The sequence below is a fragment of the Electrophorus electricus genome, chromosome 1 (genome assembly GCF_041902795.1).
Source record: "Electrophorus electricus isolate QZ-2024a chromosome 1, ASM4190279v1, whole genome shotgun sequence".
NCBI lineage: Eukaryota > Metazoa > Chordata > Actinopteri > Gymnotiformes > Gymnotidae > Electrophorus > Electrophorus electricus.
Window position 1 is genome coordinate 23,168,721 of NC_137497.1, and position 20,000 is coordinate 23,188,720.

The 20,000-nt window shown below is 41.3% G+C and overlaps 1 protein-coding gene across 2 annotated transcripts in view; it reads left to right on the top strand.

Moving 5' to 3' along the window:
• LOC145657521 (NLR family CARD domain-containing protein 3-like) overlaps positions 1-20,000 on the top strand; it is a 65,809-nt gene that overhangs the window by 7,678 nt on the left and 38,131 nt on the right. For both annotated transcript variants that reach the window (XM_081712783.1, XM_081712786.1), the window contains exons 3-8: positions 439-552; positions 3,395-3,449; positions 3,893-4,106; positions 7,591-9,382; positions 12,087-12,257; positions 17,849-18,022. In XM_081712783.1, coding sequence (XP_081568909.1) covers positions 439-552; positions 3,395-3,449; positions 3,893-4,106; positions 7,591-9,382; positions 12,087-12,257; positions 17,849-18,022 — 2,520 coding nt within the window. The remainder of the gene's footprint in view (positions 1-438; positions 553-3,394; positions 3,450-3,892; positions 4,107-7,590; positions 9,383-12,086; positions 12,258-17,848; positions 18,023-20,000) is intronic.

The following is a 20,000-nucleotide window of genomic DNA, read 5'->3' on the forward strand; positions in this document are numbered from 1 at the left end:
TGTGTGTGGTATGTTTGTGTAGTTGCTGAAGGACAGGTGTGTGTGTGTGTGTGTGTGTGTTTGTGTGGTATGTTTGTGTAGTTGCTGAAGGACAGGTGTGATGTGATGTGTGTGTGTGTGTGTGGTATGTTTGTGTAGTTGCTGAAGAACAGTTGTTGTTTGTGTGTTATTGATGGACAGATGTAATGTTTGTGTAGTTGCTGAAGGACAGGTGTGGTGTGTGTGTGGGGGTGTGTGTGTGGTATGTTTGTGTACTTGCTGAAGGACAGGTGTGATTGTGTGTGTGTGTGGTATGTTTGTGTAGTTGCTGAAGGACAGCTGTTTCTAATCAAGTGTCCAGTGAGTGCAGGTACCAGGTAGAGTTGATTGGGTAAGAATGTTGTGGGTGTAATTGTTTGTTCTCTAATGTGATTTATTTTCACTATTCAACATCATCAGGAGGGGGAGTGAGAGAGCAGCAAATCCAGCACCCAGCTGTGTGTCTATGAAGAGTGACTGGTCCATGGGTAATCCTCCTGTATTCAGCAGTGGACCTGTGACCTCAGTCCTACGGTGAGTGACACATTACACACTCAGATTCTTTCATAAGTGGGGTCGATGTGTTCCTCCCAGTGTGTGAGGGAGTGAAGTTCCCCCAATAACACAACAATATTACCCCAGTAAACAATGTCACCATTCTACAGGTCAAACTAATAAGGTTGGACCAGACAAGTAACTGTTTTTCATCAGAAGTGGCTGAGGGTTTTCTGGCCCTTAAACATCCCTTCACTGTTGAACTCTTTTGTTTGCTCGTACTATTAAACAGTAAAAACACCCGTTATGTCTCCACCAACCACTCCCCTTCACTCCTTCACTCTCACCACTCCCCTTCACTCCCCATCACTCCCATCACTCCTTCACTCCTTCATTCCCCATCACTCCCATCACTCCATCACTCCTCACTCCTTCTTCCCAGTAGTGTAGGGGGTAGAACAGTGTGGTCTTGCTCACCCACTCCTTCAGGTCAAACCCTCTCAGTTGTTGGTTTCCTGTTCAGTTGCTTTACCTCTTTTGTCCCCTTCCCTGTTTCACCTCATATGTGTTTGGGTCCATCTAGGAGGTCCTGCTTACCTGAACAGGTGGGACAGTCCAGTTCTGTGATACTGACACTATAGTAAAGCAATAGTGGTGGTTCTGGTCTCATTAGTAATGGTGTAACAGTCCAGTTCTGTGATACTGACACTATAGTAAAGCAATAATGGTGGTTCTGGTGTTATTAGTTTTAGAAACTGTTACATGCAGGTGGATGAGACGTCAGGATACAATTGCTGAGGACATTTATTAGGCCACAGGAATCACTGTCATAACAGGAAGAACCACACAGGACACAGGCAGACTGGGGTAATAGAGAACCACACAGGACACAGACAGACTGGGGTAATAAAGAACCGCACAGGTCACAGACAGACTGGTGTAATAAATACATTATAGAAAGGGGAAGTTTAGCTAGTACCATCTACCATATCAGTTAACTCCATCCACTTTTATTGTGGAGTCTGTGGTACTGGAGACCCCCAGCCATACCACACAATGTCAGAGGGAAGGAACATTCCTTCATCTTTCTAACCACAAAGATGGTGCAGTCCTCCCTGACACAATCTGCAAGAATCATTTCCCATCTCCTACTGCTTAAAACCATCACAAAAGAATAAGTCAAAAAATGTTTTTAGAGAAATGGTTTCTAAAGATCAAATCAAACAGATGTGTTGTATAAGTGGGCAGTTTTCAGCTTTATAAGAAAAGCTAATTTTGTAAATGCCAAAGTGAAAGATTTTTGGACACAGTATGGAACAAGTGATGAAAGAGGAGTTAAATTGGCTTAGAAATGTTAAAGCTTTAATTGTTAGTAAGGAAAGTTGTTAGTGGTTCATGGTCTGAGCAGTGTGCAGTGGTGTGACTGACACCCCTCACCTCCTGACTCTCTCTGGGTCTGATCTGATGTCTGGCTGATGTGTGACTGATTCCCAATACAGCGGCACATAGATTCTGCACCAGAGCAACATGTAAATAAACTAAACGTGTTTTAATACTGTAAACAGGTTTCATGATGTGTATCATACAAACACATAACATTTAAAGTATTCATAAATGATCCGCAGCTGATCTCAGAACTGTGTTGGTTTTGTAGCACCACAGCAGGTTCAGTAAGATGAGGAACAGGACCAAACTCAGTCCCACAGCCAAACCAACCAGGCCAAGAGAGGAGGAATTACCATCTGAACTCATGGGAACTGAACAAAGCACATAAATCACAAAATGATTTGTTACATGTTTGATCCATTCCCTCTTTTAAATTGGTTGTTAAGAAACATTTAAATTCACTGTTTTTTGACCTCTGAGACTCAGCTGTGTGGTGACTCTCCTCTCTCTGGGTGTTTACAGTAGTAGACACCCTCATCTGACTTTGAGACAGTACGGATGGTCATTTCTCCTGCAGTCTGGGTCTGGATGAGTGATCCATCTTTATATAAATCAGATCTGAGGTGTGATGTGATAGTGGGGTGAAGTAAACAGTGTAGAGTCAGAGGATCTCCCTCAGTCACAGGATGGACAAACTCTCCAGAATCACACCACCATCTAGACGAGAGAAAACACTTTACTCATCTATTACAGAGAGAAGGATTCCAGCATGAACACTGAGTATTACTTAACAGGTTTGGGACACAGAATATAAATACAATACACCCAATCTTTGGAAAGTAGAATAATGTCACACACACACACAACTGTTAGACAGCTTTCTTTATTAACCCTCACCCTGGTTCTTGGTCAGTATCTGATAGTGTCCACAGCCTGTCAGGCTTCACCCCTGATTATCCTGCCTGCTGCCCCACAGCCGCTCTGTTACACCTCTCTCTCTCTCTCTCTCTCTCTGTTCTGTTGCCCTCTGTGTGGATGGGGTGCATATAATTGTTTATGTTCCAGTGTTCATTTTCTTGTGTTCATTTCCCAGTATCTGTATCTGATAGTGTCCACAGCCTGTCAGGCTTCACCCCTGATTATCCTGCCTGCTGCCCCACAGCCGCTCTGTTACACCTCTCTCTCTCTCTCTCTGTTCTGTTGCCCTCTGTGTGGATGGGGTGCATATAATTGTTTATGTTCCAGTGTTCATTTTCTTGTGTTCATTTCCCAGTATCTGGTGAAGCACCCTTCACATAAACATTATTCTTCATCACCAGAGTGAGGGCCAGGGGCAGCTTCTCTGGTTATTCTGCTCTACTGTCAGTACAGTGTTTGGGTTGAAGCCATGTATCACATCATCATCAGCATCATGTACACAACCATGAATTTAACTTGGATTCATGTTTATAAACTGTAGATTATCCATTAAAGTCTTTGTTTTGTTTGTCCACAGTGACCAGAAGAAGCCTGTAAACATTTCTAAAGAAAAGCTGGAGTCAGTGTTCAAGGTGTGTAAGTGTGTGTGTGTGTAAGTGTGTGTGTGTAAGTGTGTGTGTGTAAGTGTGTGTGTGTAAGTGTGTGTGTGTGTGTGTGTGTGTGTGTGTGTGTGTGTGAGGGGGAAGGGTCTTTATCATTAGAGTGTGTTTAGTTCACAGATCATGATGAGACTCTGTGGTTTACTGGTTCATACTTTACTTTAATTACTTTTTTTGTAATTTAACTGATAATGAACAAAACTCAAACTTCACAAACTATTCTAACTTTCTAAAATTAACTAACATTTAAACTTTAAGATACAGCTCAGTTAATGTGATGCTTATGTTCTTTTATAAACCATAATGTCCACATGACCACCCAATCCCACTCAGTTCAGCCCTCTCATGTTAAATGGATCATCCTGTGTTACAAAGATCTGTATATAACACTAGTTTTACTGATACTGTTTATTCAGGAGCTGGAGGACAAAATCATCTCTCTGGTGAAGAATGAGCTGAAGAGCTTTAAGAATCTACTGAGCTCAGATTACCCAGCATGCACTGAGAGACAGGTGGAGGATGAGGAGGATCAGAGCAGTGTCAGAGAGGGGGCGCTGGAGATCACACTGCACGTCCTGAGGAAGATGAACCAGACAGACCTCGTTAACACACTAAACACACTACTGACCAGTAAGAGCTCTGGGTCATGACATTATTACATTTAGCAGGTGCTTTTATTGAAGAAAAAAAAATTGTGAGTACAATTCAAGCATTTGAGGGTTAAGGCAGTGGCAACAGTGGCAACTTTGTAGTGGTGGGGCTTGAACTGACAACCTTCTGATTGTTAGTACAGCACATTAACTGCTGGACTATGTGTCATGTGTTTGCAGAATGCTGTTTTGAGGATACATTGTTATTCTTTAGGGCTGAGATTTAGTTTGACCAATGAGATTTGAGCACAAATCACTGGTAGATGTTGATAGTCTTTCTTTCTATGTCCACATACACCCCCCCCCCCCCCCCCCGAGTATCAGAGTATCAGAGTAATCACCATCAAGTTTACTCACAAGTGGAATAGTTCAAGTGGTCATACACCAGTGATCAGACCTCAAACCAGCCCATCTAACCATAAACTCAAACCAAAACCTAATCCTAACTCTCACCCTGACCCTAATCCTGACTCAAACCCTATCCGAAATCCAGTTAAAATCCAGCTGTCAACTTCATGTCTATGACATCTTGTTGAGGATGTATTATTCTTGCTATATGTTCTCAAGTTCACACCTGCAGATATGAGCTTTGATACTCCAAATAAAGTGAAAAGATGCTGAATTCATCAGATTATAAACAGATTTTATTTAAAGAGTTAATTAAAACACTACTGAATTAATTAATCTACTGAATGTCTTCAGATGCTTCACTTCTGTTACATCACTGATGTATTACTGAGGGTCTTGTGAGCGTTTATTTAATGTTAAAAGCATCACTTAAAAGAAAGTGTCACTTTATTCTTTGGAACTGAGATTAGAACACAGGTCCTACCTCACAGATCACATTAGAACACAGGTCCTACCTCACAGATCACATTAGAACAGAGGTCCTACCTCACAGATCACATTAGAACACAGGTCCTATCTCACAGATCATATTAGAACACAGGTCCTATCTCACAGATCACATTAGAACACAGGTCCTACCTCACAGATCACATTAGAACACAGGTCCTATTTCACAGATCACATTAGAACACAGGTCCTACCTCACAGATCACATTGGAACACAGGTCCTATCTCACAGATCACATTAGAACACAGGTCCTATCTCACAGATCACATTGGAACACAGGTCCTATCTCACAGATCACATTAGAACACAGGTCCTATCTCACAGATCACATTAGAACACAGGTCCTATCTCACAGATCACATTAGAACACAGGTCCTACCTCACAGATCACATTACAACAAAGGTCCTACCTCACAGATCACATTGGAACACAGGTCCTACCTCACAGATCACATTAGAACACAGGTCCTATCTCACAGATCACATTAGAACACAGGTCCTACCTCACAGATCACCTTAGAACACAGGTCCTATCTCACAGATCACATTAGAACACAGATCACAGATCACATTAGAACACAGGTCCTACCTCACAGATCACATTAGAACACAGGTCCTACCTCACAGATCACATTAGAACACAGGTCCTATCTCACAGATCACATTAGAACACAGGTTCTACCTCACAGATCACATTAGAACACAGGTCCTATCTCACAGATCACATTAGAACACAGGTCCTATCTCACAGATCACATTAGAACACAGATCGCAGATCACATTAGAACACAGGTCCTATCTCACAGATCACATTAGAACACAGGTTCTACCTCACAGATCACATTAGAACACAGGTCCTATCTCACAGATCACATTAGAACACAGGTCCTATCTCACAGATCACATTAGAACACAGATCACAGATCACATTAGAACACAGGTCCTATTTCACAGATCACATTAGAACACAGTTCCTATCTCACAGATCACATTAGAACACAGGTCCTATCTCACAGATCACATTAGAACACAGGTTCTACCTCACAGATCACCTTAGAACACAGGTCCTATCTCACAGATCACATTAGAACACAGATCACAGATCACATTAGAACACAGGTCCTACCTCACAGATCACATTAGAACACAGGTCCTACCTCACAGATCACATTAGAACACAGGTCCTATCTCACAGATCACATTAGAACACAGGTTCTACCTCACAGATCACATTAGAACACAGGTCCTATCTCACAGATCACATTAGAACACAGGTCCTATCTCACAGATCACATTAGAACACAGATCGCAGATCACATTAGAACACAGGTCCTATTTCACAGATCACATTAGAACACAGTTCCTATCTCACAGATCACATTAGAACACAGGTCCTATCTCACAGATCACATTAGTACACAGGTCCTATCTCACAGATCAGATTAGAACACAGGTCCTATCTCACAGATCAGATTAGAACACAGGTCCTATCTCACAGATCACATTAGAACACAGGTCCTATCTCACAGATCACATTAGAACACAGGTCCTACCTCACAGATCACATTGGAACACAGGTCCTATCTCACAGATCACATTGGAACACAGGTCCTATCTCACAGATCACATTAGAACACAGGTCCTATCTCACAGATCACATTAGAACACAGGTCCTACCTCACAGATCACATTAGAACACAGGTCCTACCTCACAGATCACATTAGAACACAGGTCCTACCTCACAGATCATATTAGAACACAGGTCCTATCTCACAGATCACATTAGAAAACAGGTCCTACCTCACAGATCACATTAGAACACAGGTCCTATCTCACAGATCACATTAGAACACAGATCACAGATCACATTAGAACACGGGTCCTACCTCACAGATCACATTAGAACACAGGTCCTATCTCACAGATCACATTAGAACACAGGTCCTATCTCACAGATCACATTAGAACACAGATCACAGATCACATTAGAACACAGGTCCTATTTCACAGATCACATTAGAACACAGTTCCTATCTCACAGATCACATTAGAACACAGGTCCTGTCTCACAGATCACATTAGAACACAGGTCCTATCTCACAGATCACATTAGAACACAGGTCCTACCTCACAGATCACATTAGAACACAGGTCCTATCTCACAGATCACATTAGAACACAGGTCCTATCTCACAGATCGCATTAGAACACAGGTCCTATCTCACAGATCACAGGTTGTCCCCCCCCCCCCCCTTGTCCAGTCTGGGTTGTAGATCTCCTCAGTCAGGTGATGGTTACCAGTGTGTGTGGTGGAACCTCAACTGGTTTTAAACTACTGACCATTTGGTGTTATTGATGACCAATAAATATTATCAATAAAATAATGTATAATACAATGTCTGTTAATCTTGAAATCTAAGGCTGTCAGTCCTTGAATTGACTAAGATTTACCACTGGAAGTTTCATGCCCAATCTAGCAGGAATAAACAATCTATTTATAACAATCTGTTTATCTCTTTTCCTGTAACTCCTGTAATGAGTCTTTTATGAATGAATCTGAATCTAAAAGAGATTAGCATGTGTTCTGTTGTCTTCCTCTTTTATCAGAACTGGCCCCTGCTTGCCACAGAAAGCTCAAATCCAAACTGAGGGACAGATGTCAGAAGATTCATGAAGGAATCTCACAGCAGGGAACCACAGCACTTCTGAATGAGATCTACACAGAGCTCTACATCACAGAGGGAGGGAGTGGAGAGGTCAATAATGAGCATGAGGTGAGACAGATTGAGGCAGCATCCAGGAGAACAGCAACACAGGAGACACCCATCAAATGCAGTGACATCTTTAGACCCTTACCAGAACAAGACAAAGCCATCAGAACTGTGCTGACTAAAGGAGTGGCTGGAATTGGCAAAACAGTCTCTGTGCAGAAGTTCATACTAGACTGGTCTGAAGGAAACATAATTCAGGATGTTCTCTTAATATTCCCACTTCCTTTTAGGGAGCTGAATTTGATGAAGGAGAAAAAGTTCAGTCTGGTGGAGCTTCTTCATTGCTTTTTCCCAGAAACATGTGAATTAAAACCTAAACATTATACCAGCTACAAAATTCTGTTCATCTTTGATGGTCTGGATGAGTGTAGACTTCCTCTAGATTTCCAGAACAATGAGAGATTGAGGGATGTAACAGAATCAACCTCAGTGGATGTGCTGCTGACAAACCTCATCAAGGGGAATCTGCTTCCCTCTGCTCTCCTCTGGATAACCTCTCGACCAGCAGCAGCCAATCAGATCCCTCCTGAGTGTGTTGACCAGGTAACAGAGGTAAGAGGGTTCAGTGAACCACAGAAAGAGGAATATTTCAGGAAGAGAATCAGTGATCAGAGCCTGGCCAATAGAATCATCACACACATGAAGTCGTCAAAAAGCCTCTACATCATGTGCCACATTCCAGTCTTCTGTTGGATTGCAGCCACTGTTTTAGAGAGAATGTTGGGTGAAGCAGAGAGTGGTGAGATCCCCAAGACTCTGACTCAGGTGTTCACACACTTCCTGATCTTTCAACTCAGACACAAAGACCAAAAGTATGGACGAAGTATGAAAGGACAAAAAAGGACTCACCCACATCACATGAGAAAAAATGTTTTGGCACTGGGAAAACTGGCTTTCCAACAGCTAGAAAAAGGCAACCTGATCTTCTATGAGGAAGACCTGAGAAACTGTGGCATTGGTGTCAGAGAAATATCAGTGTATTCAGGAATGTGCACTCAGATCTTCAGAGAGGAGTTTGAGCTACAGCTGGGGAAGGTGTTTAGCTTTGTACATCTGAGTGTTCAGGAGTTTCTGGCTGCTGTATATGTGTTTATTTCCTTAATCTCCACCAACACCAATGTGCTGCAACAGCAACACCCTGAAATGGTCAAAACCCCAATGTCTGTCTTCCTCAACAGTGCAGTGGACAAGGCCTTACAGAGTCAAAATGGACACCTGGACCTTTTCCTTCGCTTCCTTCTGGGTCTCTCACTGGAGTCCAATCAGACTCTCTTACGAGACCTACTGACACAGACAGGAAGCAGCTCTCCCAGCAAAGAGGAAACAGTCAAGTACATCAAGGAGAAGATCAGTGACAGTTCCTCTACAGAGAAATCCATCAATCTGTTCCACTGTCTGAATGAACTGAATGATCATTCTCTAGTGCAGGAAGTCCAAACATACCTGAGCAGAGGAAGTATCAGTGGTCTCCATGGAGCCAGACTGTCTCCTGCTCAGTGGTCAGCTCTGGTGTTTGTGTTGCTGAACTCAGAAGAGGAGCTGGATGAGTTTGACCTGAGGAAATATGACCCATCAGAGGAATGTCTGCTGAGAATGCTGCCAGTGGTCAAAGTATCCAGAAAAGCCATGTGAGTATTTTCATTTAGAGATGAACAGTGGGTGTAGCAGGCAGTGGATGTTCTTGACTCAGAAGGTCTTCTATGAAAAATGAAAAGGAGAGAGAGAACATTAGACAGAGAAGGATAGAGAGATCCTATATTAAAGCACATGTAGGTGATTGAAGGCTCCAACACCAGGTGCTTAAGTTAAACCATAAAGTTGTGGAACATTGGAATGTAGTAACACTGTCCAGTGATTAATTAGTTTAAATGTATTAATGATGGTTAAATGATATTTGATGTCATGGGTAGTTGTGTGTCTGTGTGTTGAGAATGGTCCTACATTTAAAACAGTGGCCAACAGTGTTTATAGTTCACACTCTTAGTGAAACAGACAGAAAATGTGCTGCAGTGTAACATACAGAAGTGTTCAAGTACGAACTATCAGTGTGTACACGCGCACGCACACACACACACACACACACACACACACACACCAACCACACCACACCACCCAGTGTAACATACAAAACGGTTCAAATATGAACTATCAGTTCAGCTTTCTGATTAACATTACAGTTCAACCACTACTGACCAATACAGAGAAAAGTGCACAAGGATGAGCATGACCAATGTATACACATGCGCGCGCACACACACACACACACACATATATATTTCACACTGATGGCAGTTTTCAAATTTTATCACAGGTTTTCTTTAGAGCCGATGATGGTTATTGGGCACATTATAAAGGTGTAGGTGTTAATATGACTTCATCTGAAACATTTTCATTGTTTAAATATTTTACCAAGGCAATTTGTCATAATCTAGTTGTAAATAGATTTAAGTCAAAATAAACTAACATCATTAACAGCAACTGATTCCAGTACTATACCTTCAGCTCTGTGTGATTGAGGTACTTGACATTTAATTAGAAGGTTGCTGGTTCAAGCCCCACCACTGCCGAGTTGCCACTGTTGGGCCCCTGAGCAAGACCCTTAACCCTCAATTGCTCAAGTTGTCATAATTGTAAGATGCTTTGGATAAAAGCGTCAGCTAAATGCCATAAATGTAAAATGATGAGTGTAGCATGCAGTGACATTCACAGCTCTGTGTGATCAGTGTAACATGCAGTGAGTCTCCCAGAAGCTAATGCTGTTACTACTGTCACTCACCTAAAACTGTAGCAGGTTACTGCTGTTGCTCACATACAGTGGGACCAATATCTCAGACCACTAGTGAAAATGATTGTTTTGCATTTCTCTCAAGTTTAATACAATGCTTTTCTTTACAAATCATATCATCAGCATAATTTGAGTGAACAGTTGAAAGTTTTTTCTTGAATTTCAGAAAGTGTTAGTATTTGGCTCTACTCAAATGCATATAAGCACAGTTGTGAAACTGACCGTATCAGTTCTTTTGTACAAAAAGTCAGATGTGCTTGAGTCCTCACACAAGCAGTGCAGGAGAAGTGAGTCAGTTCTGATCCAACTGAAACATGTGAACTGTCCTCTTCTCCCCAGTATTTTACTGCACACATACAGTCCATGAAGGACAAACGCCAGGGACACATTTCATGTCAACAGCAGACATGAGATAGTTGCCTCACACACACTTAACTGACTGATGGGGTCTGCCTCACACACACCTGACTGACTGATGGGGTCTGCCTCACACACACCTGACTGACTGATGGGGTCTACCTAACACACACCTGACTGACTGATGGGGTCTGCCTCACACACACCTGACTGACTGATGGGGTCTGCCTCATACACACCTGACTGACTGATGGGGTCTGCCTCACACACACCTGACTGATTGATGGGCTCCTTGACTTCAGCTATTAAGCCTCCAGGATTCTCGGTGCACCACACAGACAGAACTCAGGACCTCACTGGGAAAAGCAAAGGCAGAGGAGAATGTTTCATGATCAGTGACTCATAGTGTGAGCACAGGAATGTAAACACTAGTAAAAGATTCTGCTCTCTGCATTCTGTCCATTCCTCCATAATCACTACTGCAGTGTTCATCCCACCATCATTACTACTGCAGTGTTCATACACTAATATTCACTACTGCAGTGTTCATTATTCCATAGTCACTACTGCAGTCTTTATTTCTCCATAATAAATACTACAGTGATTATTCTAAAATAATCAATACAGTGGTGTTTATCCCTCCATAATCACTACTGCATTGTTCATTCCAACATAATCAATACTGCAGTGTTTATTCCTCCATAATCACTACTGCAGTGTTTATTCCTCCATAATCAATACCGCAGTGTTTATTCCTCCATAAACACTACTCTGCATGTCTTCCAACAATATTTTCTGTTTGTATATTAGTGTGTTTGTATTTGTGAAACATTGAATGATATCTATGTTGTTCTGTTTCCTGTTATGGTGTTAGGGGTGGGATATTTTGATATTTGGACTCTGATTATGGTAACTGCCATTCACTGACTTATGAACCAACCATCCATTATTTGGTCACCTGTCTTAGGTTGCTAATGAATGTTATTTGTCATGTCTTTGTCCATTTTGTCTTTGATGAAGACACAGTAGTGTTGAAATGCTGCTGTGTTTGTAAAATTAAAAGGCTGAAAAACCATCAGTGTGTTCCAGACCTTTCTAGCTCTTCTTTACATTGTTATTAGCAGTTCAGATCTTTTAATTCATCATCCTCTGATTGAACTACATTATTTACTGTATTTACTCTTTTACAGACTATCTGGCTGTGGTCTCACGGAAGAGTCTTGCAAATCTCTCACATCAGTTCTACAAACAGAAAACTCACTGAGAGAGCTGGAGATGAATAATAATGACCTGCAGAATTCAGGAGTGGAGCAGCTCTGTGCTGGACTGAAGAGTTCACACTGTAAACTGGAGATTCTCAGGTGAGTTTCTGTGACTATTTTTGAATGTAAATAAAGAGGCATTTTAAAAAGGTCAGTGTCAACTCCCTTATAGTACAGTATTAAACAAACATTGCCAGATAAGGCAATGCAAGGAAATATACATTTTTATATTATGTTATAAAGTTCTCTTCTCTAAATATTTCTAAATATAGTTTTCTGTTGAAACCTCGCTGCATTTCATTAAATGACCACACTGTGGAGACAAAGAGTTACATTTGTGATGCATAAGCAGATATTCAAGTCTAGAAGGGAAATATAACATTGTAAAGAGGAGACACAGATGAGTCCTTGTCCACGTGTACAGGTGTATTTATTACAATGCTGCTTCAGCTAGGCGCTTTGGCATTTTGTCCACAAGCTGCATTTTTGGTCACCTGAGCGCAGAAATTTAGCAAAATGTCTTACAGGATGAATATATTCAGAAACTCCCAACAATAGTGTTGTAAAATGAAGTGTTCTAATGTAAGATTTTCACTGAGTGATTTTATCTAGTTTATGTATGGAAACACTGTAAACATCAGTCATTCTAATCTCTCTGCAAATACAAGCCCTTAAAATCTTAATTAAAACATTTAAAGCTGAACTATTGAGATTCTAGACACATTACAGGACACTTTTACAATCACATGATTCCCTTGTGTTTTTGGGTGGGATATTGTCTAAATGTGTGTGTGTGTGTGTGTGTGTGTGTGTGTGTGTGTGTGTGTGTGTGTGTGTGTGTGTGTGTGGTACCTAGCATGTGTGGTGTTTTGTAATTACATCAGAACTTCAGACATTTCTGACATTTCTGCGTCCATAATTCATTATTTGATACTACAGAATGTAGACACATCAAGAATGATCACCACTTGTAAAATTATAACCACAGGGAGACTTATAACTACTTGTAGTATTAGAACTAAACATAGAATTATAACCACTTGTAGAATTATAACTAAACATAGAATTATAACCACACACACAATTTTTGGAATCTTGAAATACAACCTTTATCAAGGGTATGAATCAAAGAATGGAAGATACTTGTAAGTGATATAAAATATTAAGTGCTGGACAGAAATGAACCTTTCTCAGATAATAATATTTATGTTTATGTAACCCACACCCTTGATTTATTGGTGATGATTCATTCAAAATGTAATCTTATGGGTTAATGAATGACTCCCTTACTGACTTCATGTGATTGTCATAATCTGATAAGGAATTAAACAGTATGTATGTATCTTATTATACACTTAACTTGTGTACCCTGAAATTCCTCTGTGCTGTAAGGCCATTTTAGTGTGTCACCACAAGATGTTCACTGGTCCCATCTGTCCCCCCAGTAAATATGTTCTGCAGGCCTCAACTGGACATTTGGTGCTGAAATTATTTGCCAGCAAACAAGCCAGAGCTCACACTATTTAGTTCAGGATCAATATAACTACTGTTTATACACAGTAAACCAGACCTCACACTGTTTAGTTCAGGGCCAATATGACTACTGTTTATACACAATAAACCAGACCTCACACTGTTTAGTTCAGGGCCAATATGACTACTGTATATACACAGTAAACCAGACCTCACACTGTTTAGTTCAGGGCCAATATAGCTACTGTTTATACACAGTAAACCAGACCTCACACTGTTTAGTTCAGAGCCAGTTGTTTCATTTACTGTTTATAATGCTTCACCTCGATTGAAACGTGTGTGTGTGAGGGAGAGACAGAACTATTATTTGTGTGTGTGTGTGTGTGTGTGTTTGTGTGTGTGTGTGAGAGAGAGGGAGAGAGAACTTTTATCTGTGTGTGTGCATGAGAGTGAGAGAACTATTATTTGTATGTGTGTGTGTGTGAGAGGGAGAGAGAGAGAGAGAAAGAGAGAAACACAACTATTATCTGTGTGTGTGTGTGTGTGTGTGTATGAGAGAGAAATAGAGAGAGAGACAGAGAGAGAGACAGATCTATTATTTGTAAGTGTGAGACAGAACTATTATCTGTGAGTTTGTGTGTGTGTGTGTGTGTGTGTGTGTGTGTGAAATAGAGAGAGACAGACAGATCTATTTGTGTGTGTTAGAGAGGCAGAACTATTATCTGTGTGTGACCCCCACTGATGGAATGTGCTCCTCACTGGACCCCTTGCTGTGCTCCTTGTCTTTCTGCTTCCTCCATACAGGAGAACAAACACTGACCACAGAAAATACTTAAAAACACAAGATGTCTGAAGGGCTCAGAAGTTCAGAAACAATAGTGAAGGTGTTTTGCAGGGAAAATATATAAAATACAAATAGTGGGAGAGTCAAGGCACTGCTCTGTTAAAAAAAAAAAAAATGTGTAAAACTCTTATTTAATGCATTGTTCATAGCAACACTCTAATACAATGGTTATGCTACAGTTTTAATATGTGTCCAAGCTACATCCCACACAATATAGTAACATGGCCGTCTTTAGGGTTCACAAATTATGAAGAAAATCATCAGTTTTATCTTACAGTGTTTGGCGTGTTGGAGGCAGCCATCTTCAGTTGCTGGTTATTTCAGCTGCAGATGATTAGAGAGAGATACCAACCTTTATACATCCCTGTTATGTGCCAGTGTAGGGGGAGAGACCACAACAGACACTTTATTCTGAGCACAAACCACTATTACTAAAAAGTAATAGAGATCTACAAACATGCCATCTGTCTCTATGGGGAGTATAAGCCAGAATAAAAGCCAAACCCAACACATGCTCCACCCCAAACCTGTCTTCATTAAACATAAGCCATAAGAGGGAAAAGAAAATACAGTAGTAGATGTAACAAGTTCAAATCCACTCAGTGATTGTACAGTAATCTTCTACACCCACGATATTTTATGTTGATACACACAGCCACACAATAGACTACGCTACCCAACACTGGCACAATGACCTGGGGGAGTTGTTCTAGGACAGAGCCAACTCTGGAAACTGAAGGTACAAATCTGTGTTCTATTAGCATGCCTGTATTCAGTCTGTCTATTAAATCTAATCAGGCTGCAGTTATGGAGTGTTTGTAGTTTCACTGTAAGTGTAGTGTGGTAGCAGCAGGGTGTGTTTGGGTGTGTGTAGGGCACCAGAATGGTCAGAAACAGTATAACACCATTATATGTAGTGAAGATAATGTTCCTAATATTTTTCTCAACTAAAACTGGGAGCACACGAAACAGCAGAAAACAGTTTGGTCTAGAAATACAGTAATAACCTTGTGATTGTTGCCCTTGTGTTTTTAGGAAGTCTATGTTGACGTATTAAAAAATGTCAAAAGGTACAATAAAAACACTCCACAAATTTTTAAAATTGTACCATTTGAAAAAAAAATAAAGGTAGTAATAACAAGAATATCCAAGAAGCACTTGTGTCCAGCAGTAACAGGAATATGAGTACAAATTTCTCAATTTGAGTGACAGTAATTTTATCCAATCACATATGTGGTAGGACGGCCGGGGCGGCAGATTGTTGAATGACGTCATTACAGTAGCCAATAGCATCAGGGGAGCTGTTTTAACTTACTGAGGTGAAGAGAACTGTAGTGGATCATGAAAATGACAGAAAATCTCAAACTGGAATTGGAGGATATTTGCTGCTATGGTGATTTCCAAGAGAAAAGGAAAATACCAGAAAGGGACAGACAAAAAGTAAAAGTAGATGGACTAAGACAGACAGACAAAGCCTGTGTGAGTTTTTCACTGAATCTCTGATCGTCATTCATGGCTAACAGCTAACTAGGTAATGTTAGCAAAGAAAGTCTAGCTATGTTGATTTGTTTAGTTGTTTACTGTTCAGCACAGATATCTAACCAGCTAACAGTCTCAACAATTTGACCAAACCGTCAATAAGCAAGATTGGACTTCTTGTCTTTGCAACAATCAAGTTACAGTCTTTAGGAGAAATGCGGTTGGATCTTCACGTAGTTGAGAGCAGGAGGGAGGAGGGTGCGGGTGTGACGGGAGATTTGACGGGGATGTGATTTATAACATCTGGTGTTCATGAAGTACAGCTGTGTATTAATCAGTCATGTCCCCTACATCAGTTTAAACACATTTAAACCTTGTAGCTAGGTTACAGGTGGTTACTAGGTTACAGGTGGTTACTAGGTTACAGGTGGTCACTAGGTTACAACCGCGATCACGCTATCGCGCTTTAGCGATTCACGGTCAAGTCATCCGCGGTTTAAATTCATTGCGCCTATATGCGCGATTTTACGGTATTTCGCTGCTCACCGCAATCGAACTCTTCCTAAGCAAAGAAACAGACTTGCGTATTTTTAAGAGCTTTGATGGACATGCACGTTTACTACATTTAAAAGTACAAAATACAGTTTATTTGATTGAACTAGTTTAATTGCATAATTACATTAAACACAATTGCTAATATATTTACACATCTTAATAAGCATTGTGGAAAATGATTTTTCTACATAATGTTTCTCAGAAGGTTATTATAGATCTTGACTGCCAGCTGAAACAGGGGTCATCACTAGTGAAATGTGGCAAATGTGCAGGGCAGGGGAACTCCAGGGCTGAAATATTCCACTGCCAATTGAATGGTGGCCCTTGGCCATCACCAGATCATTAATAAATCTGTATTGAAGTTTTACATATTTTTCTGAATTTTAACAAAATGCAAAAACAGTTCCACTACCACATGTGAGTAGAAGCCCTTGACTATTAGCAGAGTAAGTTTGGACACTCACTGTACAATGTCTTCATAAATCCATATTAAAGTCAAACTACCTTTAGGCAAAATAATGCACTCATTTTGTATAGACTGAATTTGCAGAGTATCAGCAGAGTACGTTTGGACAGATTTCACTCTACTATTTTTCATAAACTCCTATTAAAATAATAATACCTTTGGGTGAATTCATGTTTCATTCAGGTTGATTTTGGATATCTATTTCTCAGAAATGTCCTATAAAGCCAAGACAGTTCCATGACCACATAAGAGTACATTTATATTTACTTTTACAGCATTTGGCAGATGCTTTTATCCAGAATGACTTACATTGTAATATTTAGTGTATCTACTGTAGACTATATTGTATTGTCAGTTGTATCTACTTGCAGTCTAGCTATCTGTAATCTTGAGGACACTTGTGAAAGTCTGGCATCAGCTTTGCAACTTCCAAAAAAAGTATGCATCGCTTAGGATTCATAGACTTTATCTCTGAGTCACAGGTCCAGAAATGTGACAGTGTTTTTACTCCTGTTATCACAGCCAGATGTAGAATTCTGCCAAGATTTTACTGGCATCATCTCATACAGTCTGACATGTAACAGTCTAATAAGACCACTGAAATCACACAGTGTAAGTCCAGCTTTGGGGTTCTTCTGATGTAGGTTAATAGTGCACTAGAGTTCTGAAGGGCTGAATAAAAATAAGAGCAAAAATAAACACAGACAGCAGCGATCTGGAGAAGAGTGAACAAAACCATCTACCATGGAGGACGCCGGAGAGAGATGAGAGTGGAGGAACCTCCATTACAGTTACCAGCCTCTCTAGCTGCCCCATGCAGGCTGCTCTGGAAGTGCATCTCACTCTCTGTCTCTGTTTCCCTCCTTTCTGCAGACTGTCTGGTTGTTTGGTCACAGAGGAAGGCTGTTCTTCTCTGGCTTCAGCTCTGAGGTCAAACCCCTCCCACCTGAAAGAACTGGACCTTACGTACAACCACCCAGGAGAGTCAGGAGTGAAGCTGCTCTCTGCTAGACTGGAGGATCCCCACTGCAGACTGGGCACACTCAGGTATGGAACGTTAGTGTGTGCATGCGTATGTGGGTTTGTTTGTGTGTGCTTACGTGTATGTGTGTGGGTGTGTGTGTGTGTGTGTGTGCGTATGTGTTTCTGTGTTGGTGTCTGTGTGTGTTTATGAAAGAGTGAGAATGAGAAAATAATGAAAACTGAGTCTTCCATTCCTGAGTAGTGCAGTTCCCATATCATACTGTGGTGGCTGGTGAGTTCACTCTCCATCATTCTCCTGTAGAACTGCTGAGTTTTAGTTGACATGCTACATTTCCTCAGCCTCCTCAGGAAGTACAGATGCTGTTCTGTCAGGAGTTTATAAACTCTGTTCCATTTTTTGAGGTTAGTTGTAATTCATTTATGAACCACAGGGTGTCAGTAGCAGCGAGTCGGTTTCTGTGTGTAGCGATCGTAGAGTGAGAGAATACAACTCCAAGAGTTCTAGTTATTGTAGTTATTATAGTTATTGTAGTTATTATAGCCGTGCTAATGCAGTTGTCTGCGTACATCTCATACCTTTTGAAAACATTGTGGTTGTGTGTAGTTTATTGTATTGTTATTTGTAATCACAGATCATTATTTGGTGGATAATGTTATTCTCTGTGAAGTTTGCTGCATTGTGTTTTGTGTATATCGGTACTTGTTGTGGCTGGCTTGTTGTTGATTTGTCTTTCATGTGATTCAGTTTCACGTTTCCTCCTGTTGTCAATAAAACTGTGAACAAGAGCTGAACATTTTCAGAGTTCTGATGTCAGGAGAGTGTTAACCTGCAGGTCATGCTGGGTATCGTACATAAACAGAGGACACAGCAGATACTGTTGGGATTTCTTTATGATGTGGTGTTTGTTGTAGGTCCAGGTGAGGTCCTCACTGATGTGGGGGGTGTGTTGTAGGTCCAGGTGAGGTCCTCACTGATGTGGGGTGTGTATGTTGTAGGTCCAGGTGAGGTCCTCACTGATGTGGGGTGTGTGTGTTGTAGGTCCAGGTGAGGTCCTCACTGATGTGGAGTGTGTGTTGTAGGTCCAGGTGAGGTCTTCACTGATGTGGGGTGTGTGTGTTGTAGGTCCAGGTGAGGTCCTCACTGATGTGGGGTGTGTGTGTTGTAGGTCCAGGTGAGGTCCTCACTGATGTGGGGTGTGTGTGTTGTAGGACCAGGTGATGTCCTCACTGATGTGGGGTGTGTTGTAGGTCCAGGTGAGGTCCTCACTGATGTGAACTCCAGGAAGGTGAAGGAGTTCACCTCCATCTCTCCTGTCTGTAGTGGTGTGTGCTGTTGCTTCTCCTTCCTCCTTGGGTCAACAATCATCTTCTTGGTCTTGTCTGCATTCAGGGAGAGATTGTTATCATGACACCATGTCACCATGTCTGTCACCTCCCTCCTGTATGCTGTCTCATCCAGTGATCAGTCAAACCAGTTTGATGATGCTGGTGTTATACTGGGCGGCCACACAGTCCTGGGGGGTCCCAGAGTTCTCAGTCCTTGTGCTGGATGTACATTGCCAGTTCTGACTGACTGATTCTGTCTGTTAGAAAGTTCAGCCCCATTTACAGAAGGAGGGTGTGAGTCCAGTGGTGAGTGTTTCAGTCAGTTTGGTTGGGGTGACTGTGTTGACTGCTGAGCTGTAATCAGTGAACAGCACTGGAACATAACTGTCCATGTCCTCCAGATGTGTGAGAGACGTGTGGATGTCAGTGCTGACAGTGTCCTCGGTGCACTGGTTCTGGTGGGCTGTAAACTGGTGGGGTCCTCTGGACAATAACGGACATTACAGTAGTAAGAATATAGACAATAAGGAGCAGAATAAGTAGTGAGATGGAGAAAAATAAATAAAGAAATATGGAACAATAAGCAATTAATGTCTAGTGTGGTTTTCTAGAAGTCCTTGTCTGGTCCCGACGGTGTGCACATGACCGAAACTCTTCCTGTATGAGATCATCCATGAAGGGCAGCGGGGAAGTAGCTGTGTGGGGTGGAGGTGTG